The sequence below is a fragment of the Rhinolophus ferrumequinum genome, chromosome 9 (assembly GCF_004115265.2).
Source record: "Rhinolophus ferrumequinum isolate MPI-CBG mRhiFer1 chromosome 9, mRhiFer1_v1.p, whole genome shotgun sequence".
In the NCBI taxonomy this organism is placed as follows: Eukaryota; Metazoa; Chordata; class Mammalia; order Chiroptera; family Rhinolophidae; genus Rhinolophus; species Rhinolophus ferrumequinum.
Window position 1 is genome coordinate 18,347,840 of NC_046292.1, and position 21,096 is coordinate 18,368,935.

Genomic DNA, 21,096 nt, shown 5'->3' on the forward strand with positions numbered 1-21,096 from the left:
TGAAACAGGAAACAGAGCGGAAGAGGAGGGGGTGGGTAGCAGAGAAGGAAAGGAAGGAGAAATTGCAGGAAAGTAGAGCTGAAGATCTGGACAAAGTTCTACCTCTAAAGGGTGACAGTTGAGCTTTTAGAAAACATCCTGACTTGTCACAGGAGACCCCCTGTCCTTTTTACAAATAGATTTTTGAAGGAATTTGGCGTGGACAGAGAGAACCTTAAGAATGCATGTCTTTTTCCCCTGTGAATTCACAAACCAAGGACAGTTCATTTCTCAGTTTTGTCTGTGCAAACAGAGTGCCGCTTGGAGCCTCGCGGACTTCTAGAGACTCAAGCCACAACCCTAGGCCCCAGGCACGAGCGTGCCTCACAGCTTTGCCTATTCACTCACAGGCCTCTGGAGCTCAGAACAAGTGTGTGTCACTGAAAAATCTGGAGGGAAGAGTCTTCTAAACTCCATTTTCCCCCTTCTCCTCCAATGCAGCACTAAAATGTAATTTATACTTTATCCACCTTAAACACAACAAATACCTGAGAGCAGTTTAGGTCTAAAGGCCTGAAATGAGGTATAAAGAATCAAAAGATACAGTCACTGGCCCCCAGAGAACTGATCTGGGCTAGTTCCTTTGCCTGAGAGATAGCAACCATCTCTTTGTTCCCACCCAGGAGTGCCTGTTGGAGAAGATAAACCCCTCCCTCAGCCAGGGCTGTGGCCAGAGGCTAACCCAGACCCTAGCATCGCATGGAGGACAGATAACTGAAACCACAGAAGGCTTCTGAATCCTGAGAAACAAGAAATCCACCAACGGAGAAGGATTTATTATCTATTTCCTTTAAGGAGGGTGCAAAGTTGTTCTAACAGTTTCCGTTACAGGGGTACCAACTGGCCGCTCCTCCCTAACAGACGGTTTTGTTGAGTTAGCTTCTTTTTTTTCTTTTTTGGCCCCACTTCCTAAGAGAGAAACTGCATGAATGAGGAAGGAAAAAGGAGTCCTGGGGGGGTGTTCTCTGAAGTTTCTTTTACCAACCTCATTAGTCACCTGAGGTGGGGCTGAGGATTGAAGTAGGACAGAAGGTCCCTGGTAGCTGGAGGAGGGGAAAGTCAGGGGGATCCCCCACTTTCTTCACACCCAGGACGCAGGGTGCCGCTGCTGGCCACAGAAACCCCAAGAAGGCTTTTCTTTCTATTCAGAGAACATCCATTGTGTGCCAGGCCCTGTGCTGAGCTGTTGTTGCCTGACAGCAGGGAAAGTGCGGCTCTGGCTTCTGTGAAGAGGCTACGGGGCAGCCCCCCAACTCCAAGAGCTTCAGCACACATGGGGAACCCAGTGGATGTTTGAAGGATGGAACTGGAGCAAGAACACCGACTGAGACAGCAGCCCTGGGGGACCCACTGAAGGTGGGAGAGGGGGCTTGAGGAGCGTGCAGTACGTGAGAGAACTCTTCAGGTGTCACCTAGGCGTGAAGCTGCCAAGGCGGAGGGGCACGGAGTCCTAAGGCTCCGCCATCCCCGCCCCACTCGCCGGGAGTCAACATGGCCGTCGCGGAGGAGGCGGGGCAGCTCCGAGTCCGGGCAGGAGGAGGGCGGGGCCGCCGTCGGCTGAGCCTGTGCGCAGGCGCGGGCCTTTCGGGGTCCCGGATGGAAGAGCTGAGGTTCGGGCCGGGCCTGGGAGGTCGAAACGGGCTGGCGCTGGGGACCAGGCGCCAGCGTGGGGGCCCTGGAGTTCTTGGGGGAGGGTAGTTGTCGAAAGGAGGCCGAGGGAAATGAGGCAGAGGCTGCCGAGAAGCGGGGAGCCCCGCCCCTCCGCCATTGCGTCCTCTGGGTGCCGCCTCTTCCTTTACAGCCTCTCGCCCTCCCCTGCCTTCCGGCCCTGCAGCCGGGCCGGCTCGGCCCCGCCGACCCCCTCGGGAATAGCCAGTGGGCGGTGGCCCATTTGGGGAGAGGAGATGCCGGATTCCCGCTTGGGACTGTGACCGAAAGAAGAGGGCTAGAACGGGCTTTAGACTCTGCTGGGCTGGCAGAAGGCGGCCTCTGGCTCGCGACGGCCAGCGAGGCCTCTGGCCCTGAGGACCCTTGGTCAGAGCGATTTTCCCACCCCGCAGAGATGTTCGTCTTACCTAGAGGGTCCCGGGCTCCAATTCAGCAGACTTCCCTGTATTTTCAGAGAGGGTCCTCCCTGCCATACCCACAAGAGCGTGCTCTGTCATTGGACAAGTGGGTTAGGAGTTGGGAGACCTGGGTTGTAATGCTGGCTCAGAAAGAGCACATCCCCTTGGCCGGAGTGAGGCCTGGTGGGAAGACCACGAGGTTTCAGAATTCAAAAACAAAGCAAAACCGTTTAAATATAGCCTTGGGTGTGTCACTTGACCCCACTGAGCCTCAGTTTCCACCTCCATAAAATGGCGATGGTAATTATACAGGCCTCACAGGATCTCATGAGATCTCTAATGTAAAAGCTGTGGAGATTTTATTACTCTCACGAGAAAATAAAGTAAAACTAGTTGCTAAGTGTCCTAGTTCAGTCTGATTTGACAAAGGGGTCGTTGGGAAGTGAGGCTGGCAATTAGCTGAGAGAGAACTCACGGGCTTTATTTTGTTTTTACTTGGTTTACCTGTAAACTAAGTGTAGGCTGCACGTCTCCTGTGGTCGCTGGGGCTAGAGCTTGACTCTGGAAAAAGGAAAGGAAGAATGGCAGCCTGGTGAAGAGGCAGAGGTGGGTTACGTACTTTTCTGTTCCCAACTTCTCTTCTGCATGTGGGTGGGAAGTGAAGAAGGGAAAAAGTGAATTCACCCTAGAATAGAGAACCCTCGGCCGTGTAAGGTTGGCTGTGCTTCTTTCTACGATTCTTCTGTGTTCGAGTTAGATGTTAGAAATGTTGAGTTAGATTCACAAACTACCTCCGCTCTCTTTCAGCAACTTGTCTTTGAACTGAATTTTGATGAGCCGACCGGTGTAGCGTTGGTGGCGCCTCCCTTCCTCCAGGCTTCCTGGTGATGGAGTAAGCATCAGGCGCCCCCTTGTGCTCAGGATACATACTGTTGCTGTTGGCCAATCTTGCTCCCTTTCTGGAGAAATTTTCTTTTCCTATGGCTTCTGTGACTTTGTAGTCTTGCTTTAAACATGGGTATGGTGGGAGGAATACTTGGAGCAGTGATTTTTTATATCCAGAGCCAATGAACTGGTGATGCCATATCCTGTTCTTGCCTCTTCCGCTCAATCAGAACACAGATTTAAAATGCCTGCTTGTATGCCAGGCCCTGGGGATATAGTTGTGAGCAAGATAGACAAAGCCCCTGCCCTCACAAGCAAGTTAATTAAGCAATAACAATAAAGACTAGAAAGCAGAGTGCAATGAGGACATATCACATAGTCTAGTGAGGGTCAGAGAAGAATTCCAGAAACAAGTGATACCTAAATGGTTGGTAGGTATTAGCCAGATAAAAGAAGAAAAGTCTTCTAGCCCTCCCTGTTAATTTCTCAGTTTAAGTATTTTTTCCTTTAGGGATAGTTCTTCATCCCAAATTGGTGAGCTGCCTCTGATGCTCTTGCCCTCCCTTCTGATTTCCCAGACTGGTTCTGTATAGGAGCCATTGCTACTTCTTTTAGCCCAGAGACCTGCTTTTTTTTTTTTTAATGCCTTAAAATGCATTCCTTGCCTCAGAATGGCTTTACAATTATTTATACGTTGCTGCCATTCCAACAAAGAGATGGGAAGTAAGTTTTCTCCATCTCTAGTAGTTGACTGTGTCTTCCCCCTAAGTTTGTTTTAGCAGTGTGAGCTGGCTAAAGTCCTGCCAAGTGGTGGTTTTCTTTTCCTTCTCCACTTAATTTAACAGACCAGCTGAACACACATCAGAGAGCGAAGCTGGAGTGTGTAGTCATTATGGTCTTCCAGTTCAGTTCTGTGCCCCATTTTTGGGACTCTGGTTTTGGGACCTAGTTTATTATTCTGGGCAGGAGGAAAGGGGCCCACACCAAATAACAGCAACCGCAATATAGATGTGCTAGTACTTCTTCACACTTGCGTTCATTTCGTCACCATGACAAGTTTGTGAGACAAGCAAAATAATCTGATCCCACTTTATACTTAACGAAAAGGCTCAAGGACTGAATGAGAACTTGTGAGTGACAGAGCGAGGACTTGAACGCAGGTCTTTAGTGCTTGTTTAGGGGGACTCAACAGGCTTTTAAGAGATTTTCTGTGAATTTAGCTTCCCAGTTTCATGCCTGTCTGTGTGGAACTTTCCCAACAAGAATACAGTACTTCAGAGTGACACCAAATGGCATCTGCCTTCAAGATGCTCTTCCCTCATCTGGGAAGTTAGGTAGTTAAGTTTGCCTAGTAGTGCTGAAGAGGGAGTCTCCTGTGAAGAATGCTTTCCAGAATTTACTTTCAACTCATGTGTGACATTTCCTCTTTGGGTTTTGGTGTTTAGAAGCCTGAGGGAGCTCAGTCCTGGCAGCAACACCCTGTATTCCTGGTGGTGAGAGGATGTGGCCCCTGGACCCATCCCAGAAAGAGGTGCTGAGGTTTGCAGTCCGCTGCCGTGTCCTGACTCTGATGCTGCAGGTCAGTCTCTGATCTTTTGTCCTGAACATGCCATTGCCACATGGCTGGGCTAGGCACTAAGAATAGTCCCCATCTTTTTTCCACCAACGAGGTGTACCCCCTCCATGTGGTTGGAACCATAGACACTTAGACTTCATAGCTGAAAATGTAGCAGGACTCTTAGAAATGGTCTATTAATCCTTTGTTTTACACATGAAGCAGCAGAGGCCGGGGAAGATTAAATGGCTTTCCTAAAGTCACATAGCAAGTTAGAGAGGGGCCAGAATCAGATCCCGGGTTTTCTAACTTCTGCATTGGCTGTCTTTCCAACAGACCAAGAGGTTCTGTAACCAGAGATGCCCTTAGGGTGTGACGGCTCAAAGCATTGCCCTGGGTTCCTGTACCAGGATTCTGAGCACTGTCAGTCAGTTGAGTGGGAGAGAGGTGGCACTGTCCTGACCACCGTCTGTGCATATTTGTTTTGTCAGCAGTGTCACCTACTCTTCCCCCAGATGTCTCCCTTGTTGCCTCACCCACATAGCCCTCAGAATGCATTTGCACTTTTGCAACTCCCTTTCCCCTCCAAGACTGCCCTTACACATATTTAATCAAGTTTAGTATATTTGTATATACATATATGAATTATATGCGGTGCTGAGCACAGGGCCCAGTACTTAGCAGGTCTTCAGTATGTGTTACTGTTGAGTGTAGTCGACACCCTAGCTATATTTGCCTAATTATGTGTGCTTTTTAGCACAAGCTCCGTTCTCTCTGAGGCTTATAGCTGGTTCCTTTGTGGAAAACTCCTTTCCTCTCTCGTTCCCGACTACAGGAGACATAGCAGGCTCCATTGTGTCCCAGGTTTAGTTAAAAGTGTCTTCAACTTGGAGACTAGGGCTGTTATCTGTGACTGTCACTCCTGTCCCATTTGTTTTCAGTTTGAAGTGGCCTGACCCCCTGTCCCCCCACACACACCCAAAGAAAAAGATGAGAAAGAGAAAGAGCCTTAAAAATGGATTATACTCCTGGTGCCAGGCTGGAGAAACTAACTCGATGATAGCTTTGAACCAGTATTGGCTGAGTGATTGGCAGAACCCAAGGAGCAATACTGGGCGTCGGCATCTGGATGGGGAACTGGACAGCTGGTTTCTAATTCAGAGGGCCATTTGGAAAGGAGGATGTTTCCTCTAGATTGGTCACTCAACCACCAACATTTTTTTAAGTACCTATTCTGTTCTAGAACTGTGCTAGGTAGGTCATGAGTATAAAAAGTCATGGTCTCTTTTCCCTTAAATAGCTGACAATCTAATGGGGCAGAAAGACATTTAACAATAATGCTATTTCATTATCCACTCCCCTGCCCCTTCCATCTTTAAAGCTCGTGCCATCAGAATATATTGCCAGTTACCCTTCACTGTTGCTGTCATCTCTATTAAGGACAGCTCATTCCTTGAAGGTTTTAGCTCCTGACTGACTGTTACTCTTTTCAGCACAACCGTTGATTTCTTGATGGTTTGAATGTTGATAAAGCTTATACACCTGACCACTGTCTTCTCTCTTTCCAGCTCACTCCCTCTACCGTGTTTCCCCAAAAATGAGACCTAACCGGAAAATGAATCGTGACATGATTTTTCAGGATGCTCGTAATACAAAATGAGCCCTAATGCGTCTTTTGGAGCAAAAATTAATATAAGATCTGGTCTTATTTTCAGGGAAATACTGTAGGGCTTATTTTATATTATGAGCATCCTAAAAAATCAAGCTAAGGCTTATTTTCCGGTTAGGTCTTATTTTCGGGGAAACACGGTAGTACCCCAGCTCTAACCATTCTTCTAACCCCTTAGGATTTATAATCCATTGATTCTACCACCATTTCATTGTCCCTCACACACCTCATGGCTTCAGCTCTGCTTCTTACCCAGCTTAGATTCCATGGTCCGTCATGCATACCTGCTCAACTTGCTTGCTCCCTTCTCCTCCCTATGTCTTATTCACGAGACAGAAGCCCAACCTCCATTAAATTCAGTTCTCTCCTATCCCGTGCCTGCATCTGTCCAGAGAAAATACACAACTGTATTAACTGATTCCTTTTTTATTCAAGATCTTTAACCCAAGTGAGTCCTTAGTGCTACCTGGCAATCTTAGTGCTACCTGGCAATATTCCCTTGCTTCACTTGGTTCTAAGACACCATGGTCTCCTGGTTTTCCTCCTAGCTCACTGATCCATTCCTTCTTTATCTTTACTGCTGGATCCTCACCCTCTTTTGAATCTCTAAATGTTGGCATGTCCAGGGCCAGTCCTTACATCTCTTTTTTTCTCTATTTGTACTTCCTCGCTAGTGCTCTTATTGTATCGTACCTTTAAATACCACCCCTGTAGTTATGACTCCCAAATTTATATCTCTAGCCCTGATTGCTCTCCTGACCTCAGACTCATATTTCTCACGGCCTTGTTGACCTCTGCACTGGAATGTCCAGCTCAAACTTAACTAATCCAAAACCGAACTCCTGATGCCCCCCAACAAGTCTGTTCTTCCTCATTTTATTAAGTAGTAATTCTTTTCTTCCAGTTGCTCAGCCAAAATCCTGGTTCTCTTTCATCCCCCAGGCTCTCTTCAATGCCATCATCCCAGATCACCATGCAGAAGCCTTCTCTCCTCCTCGCCTTGCCCCCTCGGGTTCTGTGGACCAACTGGTGGAAGGTCTCCTGAGTGGCCTGTCTCACTGGGATGCTGAACACTTCCTGTTCATTGCCGAGCATGGCTACCTGTATGAGCACAACTTTGCCTTCTTCCCTGGTTTCCCTCTGGTCCTGTGGGTGGGAACTGAACTGCTGAGACCCCTGTGGGGGTTACTGAGCCTGCGGAGTTGTCTGTTAATCTCAGTAGCATTGCTCAATTCCTTGTTCTCTGTCTTGGCTGCTGTCGCACTTCATGACCTAGGCTGTCTGGTTTTGCACTGTCCCCACCAGGCCTTTTACGGAGCGCTGCTCTTCTGCCTCAGCCCTGCCAATGTCTTCCTGGCCGCTGGTTACTCAGAAGCTTTGTTTGCTCTCCTGACGTTCAGCGCCATGGGGCAGCTGGAAAGGGGCCGAAGCTGGACTAGTGGACTCCTCTTTGCCCTTGCCACTGGTGTACGCTCCAATGGGCTGGTCAACGTTGGCTTCCTCATGCATTCTCAGTGTCAAGGCTTTTTCTCTTCTCTCACGGTGCTGAATCCTCTGAGACAACTCTTGAAGCTGATGGGCTCTGTGTTCCTGTCCGTGCTCGCACTTGGCCTTCCTTTTGCCCTCTTTCAGTATTATGCCTATATGCAGTTCTGTCTACCAGGCTCAGCCCACCCCATCCCTAAGCCCTTGCTGCAGTTAGCTGTGGACAAGGGCTACCGGATCGCGGAGGGAAACGAGCCACCTTGGTGCTCCTGGCAACTTCCCCTAGTATACAGCTATATCCAGGATATCTACTGGAATGTTGGCTTTTTGAGATACTATGAACTCAAGCAAGTGCCCAATTTTCTGCTGGCTGCACCAGTGGCTATACTGATTGTCTGGGCAACTTGGACGTATGTGAGCACCCACCCTTGGCTCTGCCTTACACTTGGGATGCGAAGGAGCAAGAACAGTGAGAACCTAGAGAAGCCTCATCCTGGATTTCTCAGCCCTCGGGTGTTTGTGTACCTGGTCCACGCTGCGGCTCTGCTGCTGTTTGGCAGTCTGTGCATGCACGTTCAGGTGAGGTGGATTCCTAGCTGGGCAAAGGGTGCGAGGACAGGCAGAACCCCGGGGCCAGGCCCAAGGAGGATGATGGACTTCTCCCATTTGAGTGACCTGTGCCTAACTTGTTCATTCAATAACTGCTTGGGGACTTTCTTTGTGCCAGACCCTGGGTTAGACCACTGAGGGTGGAACACAAATAAAATAAGATTGCTGCCCTGGTGGGTCTCATGGTAGAAATGGGGAGACAGACCTTTAACAGATAAAGTTACAGTACAGTGGAATGGAAGAGGAGTTGTTTTGAGACAAAGTACTGTGGAAGACAGAGGGAAAAGTAGCTCACTGACTGAAGGAGTTGAGAAGGGTGTCATATTTAGGCCGGGTCCTGAGGAATAAGAAGGAACTCCCTTTAAGAAACAGAGGAAGAACGTTCTGGGCAAATGAAAAGGCATGTACAAAGACATGAGAGTTGTGAAAGGACCTGATCTGACTGCGATACAGGAACAAGCACAAAGGACCTTCCCCTACTGCTCAATTATACCCAGAATGTCCACGTGGATGTTGACTTTCTGAGGTGCTCTTAGCTCTGGCAGGTGCTCCATTTTCAGAGGAGATATCTGTGCAATGTTCAGGGTGGGGTGGGACAGAGAGGGACGGGAAGGCTTTAATCAGAGATTCAATTTTTGGGGGTTTTTTTTGCTCCTGGCTGTGGCCCTATTTTGAACGTAACCCCGAAGAAGTCTTTTTTGTTGTCTCCCTCCTGGCCACTCCTTAGCAGTTTCTGCCTCTTGGAGGCACACATTCGCTGACTGTAAAATTCTCTGAGCTGTGTGAATAAGAAGCACAGGGGAAAATTGCGAGTAGCATTCTGTGTTTTAGCTGGATTAGCTAGTAAAGGGAATGCCAGCAAAGCTTAGAGTTTCCAGATTAGATGAAGGAGGTTTAGCCCTGAACTCCCCTAAGAGGGAAAATGTTGACACATAGTATCCCCTGCACCCCTTTTTCTCTGTTTTGCCATCCCGATGGGATGAGGGAACTACTTCAGGTTCCCAAAGCCACACACCACAGCCTAGAATTTAGAGTCCAGGCCCTGGGCTAAAATTGGACCCTGCAGTGTTTTTTATATCGATTGGCCCATTATTGTGGTAATTAGTCTGTAGCTGTGTTTACTTGTAACATTGAGGTCATCTGGCTGGTGTCACACACATCTTTATAAGGCAGATCCTAAACTCTGTTAAATTTCATTTCCAGTATAATGCATTTCTAGTCATGGGGTTACAGTTCACCCAGCAGCAGGGAAGCTCCAGGCTGGTCCAACTTGAGGCAGTGACATTCCAATAAATGTGTGGGTTTTCCCCTCTTATGATTTCCAGGTTCTCACCAGGTTTTTGGGCTCTTCTACTCCCATTGTGTACTGGTTTCCAGCTCATTTGCTTCAGGATCAAGAGCCACTGCTGAGATCCCTAGAGACTGTGCCTTGGAAGCCTCTTGCAGAGGACTCCCCACCAGGACAAAAGGTCCCAAGAAATTCTATCATGGGTCTTTTGTACAACTGGAAAACCTGTTCTCTAGTCACACAATGCATTCTAGGCTACTTCCTGACTTACTGGCTCCTGGGACTACTCCTGCATTGCAACTTCCTGCCTTGGACATGACCTGGAGTCTCAGGGGACAGACTTGAAGCAGACTTAACCAGGGGTCTGGAAGTACAAGTACACACTGGGGCTGCCTGCACGGCCTTGGGATCCTTACTTTGTCCATTAGAACCTCTTTCTCTCTCTCTCTTTGAAGATTGGATAGGAATGGGAGCAGTATGAGCCACAGAGAGCCCCTTCGGGTCCTGGCTGTGGAAGATTTTAGAGTAGTAACTTTTCACAGTAAGTGAAGAAATCTTATTCCACGTCTAAAGTATACCTGGATCTGTCTCATCAACCAGCCACAGCAGACATAGTCACACACTTACCACGGACCCACATGGAAATTTAAATGTAAATTATTTAAATATAAATTTCTTCAAAGGCTCTAGCTGACAAGCTGGTAATCTAGTCCACTCATGATGACAGAGGCATGAACAACGTAGTGGTGGTAGTAAGTAAAGGGGGACCTTCTTTTCTAAATGGGACGTTGTTTTTGATGGTTTTTTTAATAATTCGTTTACTTACATGAAAAAAATTTTACAAAGATATGCAAATTAAACAACTTTTAGTTATATGTGCAATTAGTTACCTTTTAAAAAAGAATACAAATTACCTGGGGAAAAGTCACAGGAGAAAAACATTGCAAAAGGAGGCAGGAAACCTAGATTCTGGTCCTCTCAATAAAACCCACTTTCCAGCTATGTGACCTTGGGAGAGTTTTCAGAGCCTTAGTTACCTCTTCTGAAACTAGGGGAAATGATATTATCCCTTTAAGGGAGTTAGTGGGGGAAACCATATAATGTCTTTTAGGTGAGTCCCTTTTCTGCTCTAAGATCTTAAGAGTTACCTTAAACAATGGAATCATCCCAGTCTAAACATTTATGTAGAGGCTCAAATACATGATTTTAGGAGAAAAGATTCAGTTCTCTTGCTTTCACCACTTAGAAAAAACCCTTCCCTTCCTCGAGTGCTACTCTGAGGAATAACTTCAGTGACCTTTCCTTTGAATGAGGGAAAGCAGTAACACTTGGCAAAGAAGCCTCCTTGTCCTGCATAAGTAAACCTGTGCCAGCAACTACATGGTCAAAGTGGTGACTCATTTCCCTGCCATGCCCAAGTGCCTGTGCTTGCTGAATTGGTCGACGTGGGCCAGAAGAGCCAACATGGCAGCATGAATTGATAAATTGTCGGTAAGTCCAAAGTTGAATGAAATGGTGTCTGCCTGGCCCCCATTTGGGTATGAGCCCATCATTTCAATGGTAGTAAAATCATTGATCCCTGCTGAGCTATTTTTTGCTCATTTTTTGAGGCTCTGCATCATCACCACTCATTCCCCATTTGAGTGAAAAATTCCAACAAGCAGAAACTTCAGAATAAATGGTTAATCAGCAGCAGCTTGTGGAGAGCCCTGAGAATTGGAATTTTGACACGCTCCCTCTGACCATGACGGAAAGCTAAACGTGCCAGCTGAAGGGAAGCTCCTGGCTGAGTCCCAGCACCCTCTGTTGGAGCTTCTAGTCAGCCTGGCCAATAAGCATTTCCCATCCATTGCCCCAGCTTTAGCACAGCTGAGAGAATTTGGTCCAGAGTCAAATGCTTCTGAAAATGTACACACAGATTGGGGCAGCCCTCTGCCTTCTGCCAAGACACCCGAGTGCCCTTCTTGGCAAACGATGATCATCCCTGCCCTCGTGTCCCTCCAGTTGGCAGAAACGGTTCCCTCCCTCCTCACCAACAGCTGCAAATCCAGGGACTTCCACCCTGTGTGCAGGCGAGCCAAGGTCTTGTTTCAGCTCTTCATTGTAGAGGCAGGAGCACGAGAGTCTTTGTCCTCATGGAGTCCTCTGTACCTCTTCTTGGGGGATAATCTAGGACTGATTTTTTTTCCCCTACTGAAGAAGTGACTCAAAAACTCCACAGGGTAGGGAGTGATTTCACTGCTCTGGCAGTCAGCTTAACCTTCACACTAGATCTCATCACACCCAGAAACAAGTGATTTCAAGGACCAGAGACCCTATAAGTGGGAATCCTATTTTCTCAACTAATACTACCAAGGACCTAAATCACTCTGGTATTTAGCAAAGTCCATTATAGTTCCAGTTGATCATAGGTGAGATAACAGGACCCCAGCTAAGTGGACGCACCTGGTGTGACCTGGCAAGAACAGTTTTCTCTCTGACCTTGGAGGGATCTAGTTGCTGTTCTCTAAGGATCTAAGGAATGGGCTGATTTTATGGCCAGCAGCTGTCCTTTTACCATCCTATTAACAGTCTTTAATAGTCTAGGAGAGGGACATGAAGGGCCCAAGGCAGGAAGCTTCCTGTTTACCCTGTGGTCTAACAATGCTGCAGCTGGGTTGGGCGTCTACAATTTCAGAGAAAAGTCATTTCCTTCAGAGACCTAGCTAAAACAGAAACCAGACACTTCATGTACCTAGAAGTAGATGCTTTTTTGTTCTTTAATGAAGGCGGGTGGGGAGGGAGTGTTTGACATGTCTTTACCAGTCCTCTGGGGGGAAAAATCACTCCTTTTCTTGAACAGACCCTCTCACCTTCATCTAAAAATGTAGTGTGTGCAAGGTCAAGGGATTTGAGGTTGATTGATTCTTTCAGCAATTGTTTATTAATTCCTATTTTAGGGAAATAAAGATGACTCACTATGCCCTCATCCTCAAAAAACTGTCTCAAAGTTGCTGGTAGATACACAGAAACGTTAATCAAGATAGAAACTGATCAATTCTGAGGAATGAAAGGATACTTAAATATCTTGCTCTATATCTCTCTGCTTGTACTTTTTATGAGGAGAATGAATTAAAGTTTTACGCTTAGGAAAAGGTAAGTAAGGTACAGAGTAAGTACTCTAAATTCACACAAATTGGAGAGCTCTACTAGCCTGGAATACCTGAATAGACTTCATAGAGAAATGGCCTTTGAAGGACAGGTGGGATTTGAAAGTTAAGAGTAGAGAATGAGTATGGGAAGCGAAAAATGGAACAGGAGAGGAGGCTCAATTTGAATAGGACTGGGCTATTGTCATTATTGAGACCTAGGCCTTGAAATCAACCTCAAGCGCAGCTCTACTGTGTACTAGTGTAAATATTAGCCAGATACTGAATCTCTAAGCCTCAGTTTACTCATCTGTAAAATGTGAATAACACTATCTAGATCATGGATGTGAATAATAACATCATAATGTCTCATAGGCTTGTTGAGGGAATTACATGAAAAGTGTTTAAAATAGTACTAAGAAAGGAATAGCTGCATTTTGGACATGTTGAATTCCATCAGCACATTCGTATGCCATGAATTGTGCAACTGGAGACAAGGAGGGATCAGGGAGCTATCCACCCAGACATCATAATGACAGCAGCCATGAGATGGGATGAGATTGTCAAAAGGAAGAGTGTTGGGAGAAAGGAGAGCCTGCAAGATCTTGGGCAAGTGACTCAACTCTAAACCTGTTTTCTCATCTCTAAAATGATGATAGCACCTACCACGCAGAGTAGTTATGAGGATTAAAGGAGACACTGGATAGAGCACCAGCACAGTACTTGACACGTAGAAAAAACTTCATGAATGGTGGCTGTTTTTATTACTGTCGTCATTATTGTTACCATTACCTTTCAAGGGCCAGAAACAATACTGAGAGAAGAGAGAGTTTCAAGAAGAAAGAAATGGTTACCAGGGTCATAATGCTGTCAAGGTTAGGGAAAGGAGGAGAAAAGGAGGCTAACTTCTAAAACAACTCCCAGAACTCAGTGGTTTAATAATAAAAGTTTCTTTCTTGTTTGCATCATAGTTTAGTGCAGGTTTGAGAAGGGAGGCCTGTTTCATCCACTCACTTGGGACCCAGGCTTCTTCCATGTTGGGACTGTATCTTCCTCTAGAGTCCTCTGTTTTCAGAGAGGTTTTAAAGGGCCAGGCCTGGAAGAGATCACATCACTTTCATACCACTGGCTAGAACTCAATCACATGGCCACATCTAACTGCAAGGGAGGCTCGAAGTGCGGTTGCCAGATGAAATATGGAATACTCAGTTAAATTGGAATTCCATGTAAACCACAAATATTTTTTCAGTATAATTATGTTCCAAATATTGCACGGGACATACTTACACTGAGAAATTCTTCATTGTTTATCCAAAATTCAAATTTAACTGGGCATCCTGTGTTTTTATTTGCTAAATCTGGTAATCCTGCTGGGAAGTAAAATCTGGCTGTGCATTTAGGAAGAAGAGAACACAGATATTTGTGTATCACAGTCTGTCTCAGTCTGTCTTTCAAACCAAATACCTGTTTCTGCTCTCACAGAACACACCCCTTACCAAGGGAGATAACCCCAAATCCCTTCTAATCGCCATATTCAGCTCTAAGTCTCTCAATCAGCTTCAGATATGGTTCCTTATGGTGATTTATGAACTAAAGAAAAACAACTTATCTGTACCCCACAAACATACAAAATATACAATGGTAGAGCCAGAATAGGGTAACCTCAATACAAATTCTGATTCAGAAAAGGAAAGAATGGAAGATGCACAACAGTCACTGGTCCAAAGCAGTTCTGAATCCCAACGGGTCAAACAAAGCCCTCTTCCCTAGGGCTGGAGGAAGTTCCTTGATTAGACCCTGATTTGTTCTAGGAGGCACTCTTTTGTCCATTGTTCTTCATGGCTCCTGGCTTTGACTTCTGGGAACTTCTTCCTTGATTATCCTCCATGGCTACATCTGAGATGGGCTTTGGGGAGTATGACCTCCTCGGAGAATATGCAGCTTTTACAGTCCACAACCTGCTGGGGCAAGCTTGGGAGCCTAAAAGTTATTTTAAATCTTGGCCAGCCAAAAGCTGTGTGTGTGTGTGTGTGTGTGTGTGTGTGTGTGTGTGTAATATACGTAACAAAATTTACCATTTTAACCATTTTTATGTGTAAAGTTCAGTGGCATTAAGTATATTCACATTGTTGCACGACAAATCACCACTATCCATCTCCAGAACTTTTTCATCTTCCCGAACTGAAACCCTATACCCATTCAATAGTAACTCCCCGTTCCCCCTCCCGTGAGCCCCTGGCAACCATCTTTCTACTCTGTATGACTCTGAGTACTCTAGGTACCTCATATAAGTGGCATCACATCATATTTGTCCTTTTGTGACTGGCTTATTTCACTTAGCATAATGTCTTCAAGTTTCATCCATATTGTAGCATGTGTCAATGTTTCCTTTCGTTTTAAAGCTGAATAATCGTCCATTGTATGGATGTACCACATTTTGCTTATCCATTCATCTGGACACTTATCCATTCTGATGGACACTTGGGTGGCTTCCATCTTTTTGGCTATTATGAATAATGCTGCTATGAACATTGGTGTACAAATATCTGCTCAAGTCCCTGCTTTCTTTGGGTATATACTCAGAAGTATATATTGCTGGATCATATGGTAATTCTATGTTTAATTTTTTGAGGAACTGCCTTACTGTTTTCCACAGTGGTTACACTATTTTAATATTCCCACTAGCAATGCATAAGGATTCAAATTTCTGTACATCTTCCCCAACACTTGTTATTTTCTGTTTTTGTTTTTTATAATAGCCATCTTAGTGCGCGTAAAGTGGTTTTAATTTGCATTTCCCTAATGATTAGTAATGTTGAGCATCTTTTCAAGTGCTTATTGGCCATTTGTATATCTTTGGAGAAATGCCTTTTCAGATCCTTTGCCCATTTTGAAATCAGATTGTTTGGGGGGTTTTTTGTGCGTAGTTGAGTTTATATATTTATATATATAAATTTTGATGAAGTCTGATTTATTGATTTTTCTCTTGTCTGTGCTTTTGGTGTTATACACAAAAAATCATTGTCAAATTCAATGTCATGAAGCTTTTGCCCTATGTTTTCTTGTAAGAGTTTCACAGTTTTAGTTCTTATGTCGTTTATCCATTTTGGGTTAATTTTTTTTTAACAGAACTTTATTGGGGAACAGAGTGTATTTTCCAGGACTTTTTCCAAGTCAAGTTGTCCTTTCAGTCTTAGTTGTAGAGGGCGCAGCTCAGCTCCAGGTCCAGTTGCCTGTTGTTAGTTGCAGGGGGCACAGCCCACCATCCCTTGCGGGAGGTGAGGAGTCAAACTGGCAACCTTGTGGTTGAGAGCCCACTGGCCCATGTGGGAATCAAACCGGCAGCCTTCAGTTGCCTTAGGAGCACAGAGCTCCAATCGCCTGAGCCACCGGGCTGGCCCTGGGTTAATTTTTATATGTGATGTAAAGGTCTAACTTCATTCTTATACATGTAAATATCCAGTTTCTCCAGCACCATTTGTTGAAAAGACTGTCCTTTCCCCATTGATGGGTCTTGGAGCCCTTGTCAAAAATCACTTGACCATATGTGCAGGGTTTATTTTTAGGCTTTCTATTCTATTCCATTGATCTATATGTCTGTCTTTATGCCAGTACCATACTGTTTTGATTACTACTATAGTTTTGTAGTAAGTTTTGAAATTAGGAAGTGTGAGACCTCCAACTTTATTCTTGTTCAAAATTGTTTTGGCATTTAGTGTCCCTTGAAATTTTACATGAATTTTAGGGAGTCAAAGGCTTTTTTAGTTTGGGCTCATAGTTTCTTTGGCAATATAATTACCTCAAATCATTTTGGCATATAAGTCAGAGTTCTCCAGAGAAACATTCGATATCTATCTGTCTATCTATCTATCTATAGAGAGAGATTTTAAGGAATTGGCTTATGATTGTGGAGGCGAGCAAGTCCAAAATTTGCAGGGTAGGCCAGCATCTGGAGACCCATGAAAGAGGTGATGTTGCAGTTTGAGTCCTAAAGCAACCTGTAGAATTCCCTCTTTCTCACAGGAAGTCAGTCTTTTTTCTATTAAGGCCTTCAACTTTATGGAAGGTAATCTGCTTTACTCAAAGTCTACTTCAATCTCACATTAAAAAAAAAAAAAAAAAACGAAACAAAAAGCCCTTCAGAGAAACATCTAGAATGATGTTTAACCAAATATCTGCATACTGTGGCTTAGCTAAGTTGGCACACAAAATTAATGCAACAGGTTTCTGTTCTATTTGCTTCTACTTAGATCCATGTGAGACTAACCACACTCAAGTTCTTTCCTAGATAGAATTCTCAAGCTGGTAGATGTATTTGTTTCATCACCCTGTTGTCTCACTCTCAATGTAATGGTGCCTATATGGAAACTGTGTGAAATAATAAGTGGGAAGGCCACACTCGTCACCTGCTATTTGTCTTAGAAGAGATCACATCTTTCAAGTCCTGTTGTTCAAGATCTTTTCCAAGATTATACTATTTATTGTTCAGGATCAGTCAGTTTTTCCCACCCTGAAAGGCCCATCATCTCTGGACTTTCTCTATGTACCTTCCATCTCTGCTTGAGTACTAGCTAATTCTCACCTAAGTCCACCTCTTTCTTCTAATACTTGACAAAGGAACCTGTGCTAGTTAAGTAGTTGTCACTTAGCTGCAAACCTACCTTCCTACTTTCTGCTAGGAGATACTACAGCTGGGATTCTGCAAATCACATTTCTGCTTTGTCCGCTGGCTCTGTTTGGCTCTGCAGTAAGGGCCACTAGAGGGAGATCGTGAGGCCAGAGGAGGAAGAAGACTCCTTTCTTCTGTTTGTTTCCTGTTCCTGTGAAGTCACCCTAGCAATGCTCTTTCACCCTGGCAGCAGCAGTTCCTTCCTATAGCAGGAGCTGAATCCACTTTGCAGTGTTTTTTAACAATTGCTGAACCGACTTCATGGTGTCGCACTCAGAGATCCCAGCACCGACTGGGGCTACCTCCTTTCCTCAGAGGTGTTCAGAGACACCAGCACCAGCCTTGGAGGTCAGAGTTCAAACTCTGTAGGGCCCCTCTCCTAAGTGTCTTAAGTTTTTGCAATTTTAAACTTTTCTCTTTGCTCTCCTAACCCTAGGAGTTATAGATGCTTCCTGCTGTTGCTGTTTCCATGGTATCTCAGTTTTCTTTTTACCCTTTCAGTTAATCTAGTTAACAACTCGATACCTAGTTAACCATTCTTTATATGAAATTCTCTCTGTCCAGTGACTGTGTGGTTGCCGTCTCACTGGCTGGACCCTGATTGCTACAGAAATTGCTACTAACAGTGATCCCAGCAAATAGACCTTAAAAGATGGGATTAGGGGACTGGTTTGGTTGTGTCATTGGATTTGAATGTCTCCTTGCCAATGAGAAACGGGATGCTATTAATCCATGGCATGCTGTGACATCATGAGTAATCAAATTATTACCTGTGGTTATTTATGATGAAATGCCAACTAAAGCAAGTGCCTTGGGGAACCCAAGCGGCTATTGTTGCACTTGACTGTTAAGGCAGTGATGGTGACTTAGGGACTCAGCATGGGAGGACGTCTTCTGAGTACATCACAGTCCTTGCAGAAAATGACAAGCTTGGGTCTTTAAACTCCTAGCTCAAGTCATGGTCAGAGAATCGTAGCGCTTCCATGATAGCCATATAATAATCTCTTATTTCTTGTAGCCATCAGACTTATTTGCTACAAATAAAACAAATAGAAAAAACTGCATGTTGCAGAATTACATCAGTTGAATTCAATCTTACTAAGTCTTTCCTATAATTGAGGAGTGGGACCCTGAAACTTGTAATGGGAACATCTGATTTGACTCTCTTCTACGTTCTCAGAGTCTCCTCCGTTCTGCTAGCAGATGGGCAGAGGAACAGGGAGCAGCACCTGGAAGTTTTATGGGCCAGTTGTCACATCCACTCACAATCCATTGGCCAGAATTCAGTCACATGGCCGCGCCTATCTCTAAGAGGCTGGGAACTGTGGGTAAGGGTGAGAATGAGTAGTTTATGCCACACTAACCGTTACTAGGGACATTTAAGATAAAAGTTTTAGGGGAGTGATGTTGACAGAGGCCAAATTGTAAGAAGTTAAGAAATGAATAGGTGACAATGAAGTGGTAGCTACTCTTTAATATGACTCTAATGAGAGAGACAAATACAAACCTGAAGCTAGAGTGAGGTGGTAACCAAACGTGGAAAGCTGTTTCTGCTGTTGGATTTTTAGTTTAGTTTTGCTTTTTAATTGCTGGAGGAGAACTGAGCGTGTGTTTGCAGTCCCAATGAACAGGAAAGATAGGACATGAGTGGTGGGTTGGCCATGGGCAGAGGGAGGTCCACATTTTTAAGATGAGAGGAAAGGATAGATGCAAATAGAAATGAAGACGTAAAGAGGAGGGAAGCTGAAAATCAAGTAGGATAGCTTTGGCTTCTGTGAAGGGACAAGAAGCAAGAAAAGGGTTAGGGTTGCAAGAGGACCCAATTGCAGTGGGTTAGTAGGAATGTGTACTGGAACCAGTATGTTCAGGGTTTTTTTGTTTGTTTGTTTTTTACTGTTTCTTCTTTCTTTTTTTTTTAAACTTTTTTTTTTATTACTTTCAGGTGCATAAAACAATGTAATAGTTAGACATTTATCATTTATATCCCTCACACCGTGACAACCCCTTTCCCCCATCCACTACCCCTCTGACATCGCACAGAGCCATTACATTTCCACTGTCTCTATTCCTAATGCTGTACTCTGCTTCTTGTAAATATATATATATATATTTTTTGTTTGTTTGTTTGTTTATATATAATTGTAGTTGACATTCATTATTGTTCAGCTTCAGCTTCAGGTGTACAGTGCAGTGATCAGGCATCTACATTATCCCTGAGGTGGTCTCCCTAATGAGACAACTGTTCATTGGATACCCTACAAAATCTTTACACAGTATGTTCAGTTTTGTGACTTTCATAGCCAAGGAGTGAGAGGGGAGGAAGCCCACAACTGGGTTCACGCCAAGATAGGGCTCATCAAACCCAGAATCTTTGGCCCCAAGGGCACGGCCAGGTAACCTTTGGCATGTGTACCAATTAGTGATCCTTTAAGTCACTGTTGTTGCCTTTCTACCCCTCCCATGGTATATTTTAACTTCCTTTCTTACTCTCTCCTTGCCTAGTCTCCAATTCTTTTTCTGTACTTTTTCTTAGGATTTTTAGTAACCCCAGTCTGGTGGACAGACCCTAAGGTGACTCACCCCCAGTGATTTCTACCTCATGGTATTCACAGCTTTGTGTAATCCTCTCCTCTTGAGTTCAAGTGGGACCTGTGACTTTCCCCTAACCTATAGAATATGGCAAAGGTGATGGGATGTCACTCCCATTACATATGCATATGCAGCGACCTTTGAACAGTGCAAGTGTGGTGACCTCTGCACAGTCAAAAACCTGTGTTTAACTTTTGACTCTCCAAAAATTTAGTTGTCCCTCAATATCCATAGGGGATCAGTTCCAGGATCCTGGAAGATACCAAAATCCACAGATGCTCAAGTCCCTAATAGAAAATGACACAGATAAAGACATATAGTCAGCCATCTGCATCCACGGACCCCCCAACCATGGATGGAAAACAGTACAGGTATTTATTGAAAAAAAATCCGAGTGTAAGTGGACCCATGCAGTTCAAACCCATGGAATTCAAGGGCCAACTGTATAAGAGTATATAAAACTCTGTCTTAGCAGCCTAGAAATAGAGACTCACTCTCCTGTGGGCTTGATGAAGTAAGTGACCAAGTTGGAGAAGCCTACGTGACAAGGAACTGTGGTAACCTCCAGGAAAAATCCAGCCAGCAAAAATCTCAGGCCCTCAGTCATACAGTCGCTAGAAAGTAAGTTCTGCCAACAACCTGAATAGGCTTGCAAGTGGATTCTTCCCCAGTCGAGTCTCCAGGGGAGAATGCAGCCTTGCTGACACCTTGACTGCAGCCTTCTGAGACTCTAAGCAAAGGACTCAGCTAAGCTAAGGGCGGGGGAGATGCTCCTGACCTGGAACCTGTGAGATAATAATGTGTGTTGTTTTAAGCTGCTAAATTTGTGGTAATTTGTTACACAGCAATAGAAAATGAATATACCCACAATTCCTGAAAGAAACTGAAGCCCCAAGGCATGAACCCTACTGACACCTAGGAAACTCTGGGTCTGGGTCCAAATCACAGAGCTGGGTGAGGGAGGCCAGAGCATGTGCCACATACAGCCACTGGGCACTTTGAACTTCAAGACAGTAGTTAAAGGCCCTTGGCTTTCAAAGAAGATTATGTGTCCCCACCCCCGCCCACCCCACCCGCCCCGCGCTTGTCCCGCAAAACGCCTGTCCAGTCAGTC

The 21,096-nt window shown here is 45.0% G+C and overlaps 1 protein-coding gene and 1 long non-coding RNA gene across 7 annotated transcripts; one reads left to right on the top strand and one right to left on the bottom strand.

Moving 5' to 3' along the window:
- Positions 1 to 928: 928 nt before the first annotated feature.
- On the bottom strand, positions 929 to 2,615 carry LOC117027333 (uncharacterized). Its single transcript, XR_004423897.1, has 2 exons — positions 2,115 to 2,615; positions 929 to 1,662 (listed from the first exon to the last, which is right to left on the bottom strand). It is a non-coding gene; the product is annotated as an uncharacterized LOC117027333 (long non-coding RNA).
- PIGV (phosphatidylinositol glycan anchor biosynthesis class V) lies at positions 978 to 10,373 on the top strand. Of its 6 annotated transcripts, none has more exons than XM_033114965.1 (6): positions 978 to 1,649; positions 2,622 to 2,711; positions 2,913 to 2,997; positions 4,436 to 4,569; positions 7,157 to 8,278; positions 9,634 to 10,373. In XM_033114965.1, the coding sequence occupies exons 4-6, from the start codon at positions 4,492 to 4,494 to the stop codon at positions 9,913 to 9,915; spliced, it is 1,482 nt and encodes a 493-aa protein (XP_032970856.1). In that variant the 5' UTR covers positions 978 to 1,649; positions 2,622 to 2,711; positions 2,913 to 2,997; positions 4,436 to 4,491; the 3' UTR covers positions 9,916 to 10,373. The 6 variants fall into 6 exon arrangements, with proteins under 6 accessions (XP_032970856.1, XP_032970855.1, XP_032970853.1 ...); XM_033114964.1 differs by having other exon boundaries at positions 2,627 to 2,711; XM_033114963.1 differs by lacking the exon at positions 978 to 1,649 and adding an exon at positions 1,665 to 2,073 and having other exon boundaries at positions 2,627 to 2,711.
- The last annotated feature ends 10,723 nt before the right edge of the window (positions 10,374 to 21,096 follow it).

Bases quoted from the DNA above. Each gene is read 5' to 3' on its own strand.
- PIGV (XM_033114965.1), top strand. From the start codon at position 4,492: ATGTGGCCCCTGGACCCATCCCAGAAAGAGGTGCTGAGGTTTGCAGTC. The intron at 4,570-7,156 runs GTCAGTCTCTGA...TTCATCCCCCAG, and splicing joins TCCTGACTCTGATGCTGCAG to GCTCTCTTCAATGCCATCAT. The intron at 8,279-9,633 runs GTGAGGTGGATT...TATGATTTCCAG, and splicing joins GTCTGTGCATGCACGTTCAG to GTTCTCACCAGGTTTTTGGG.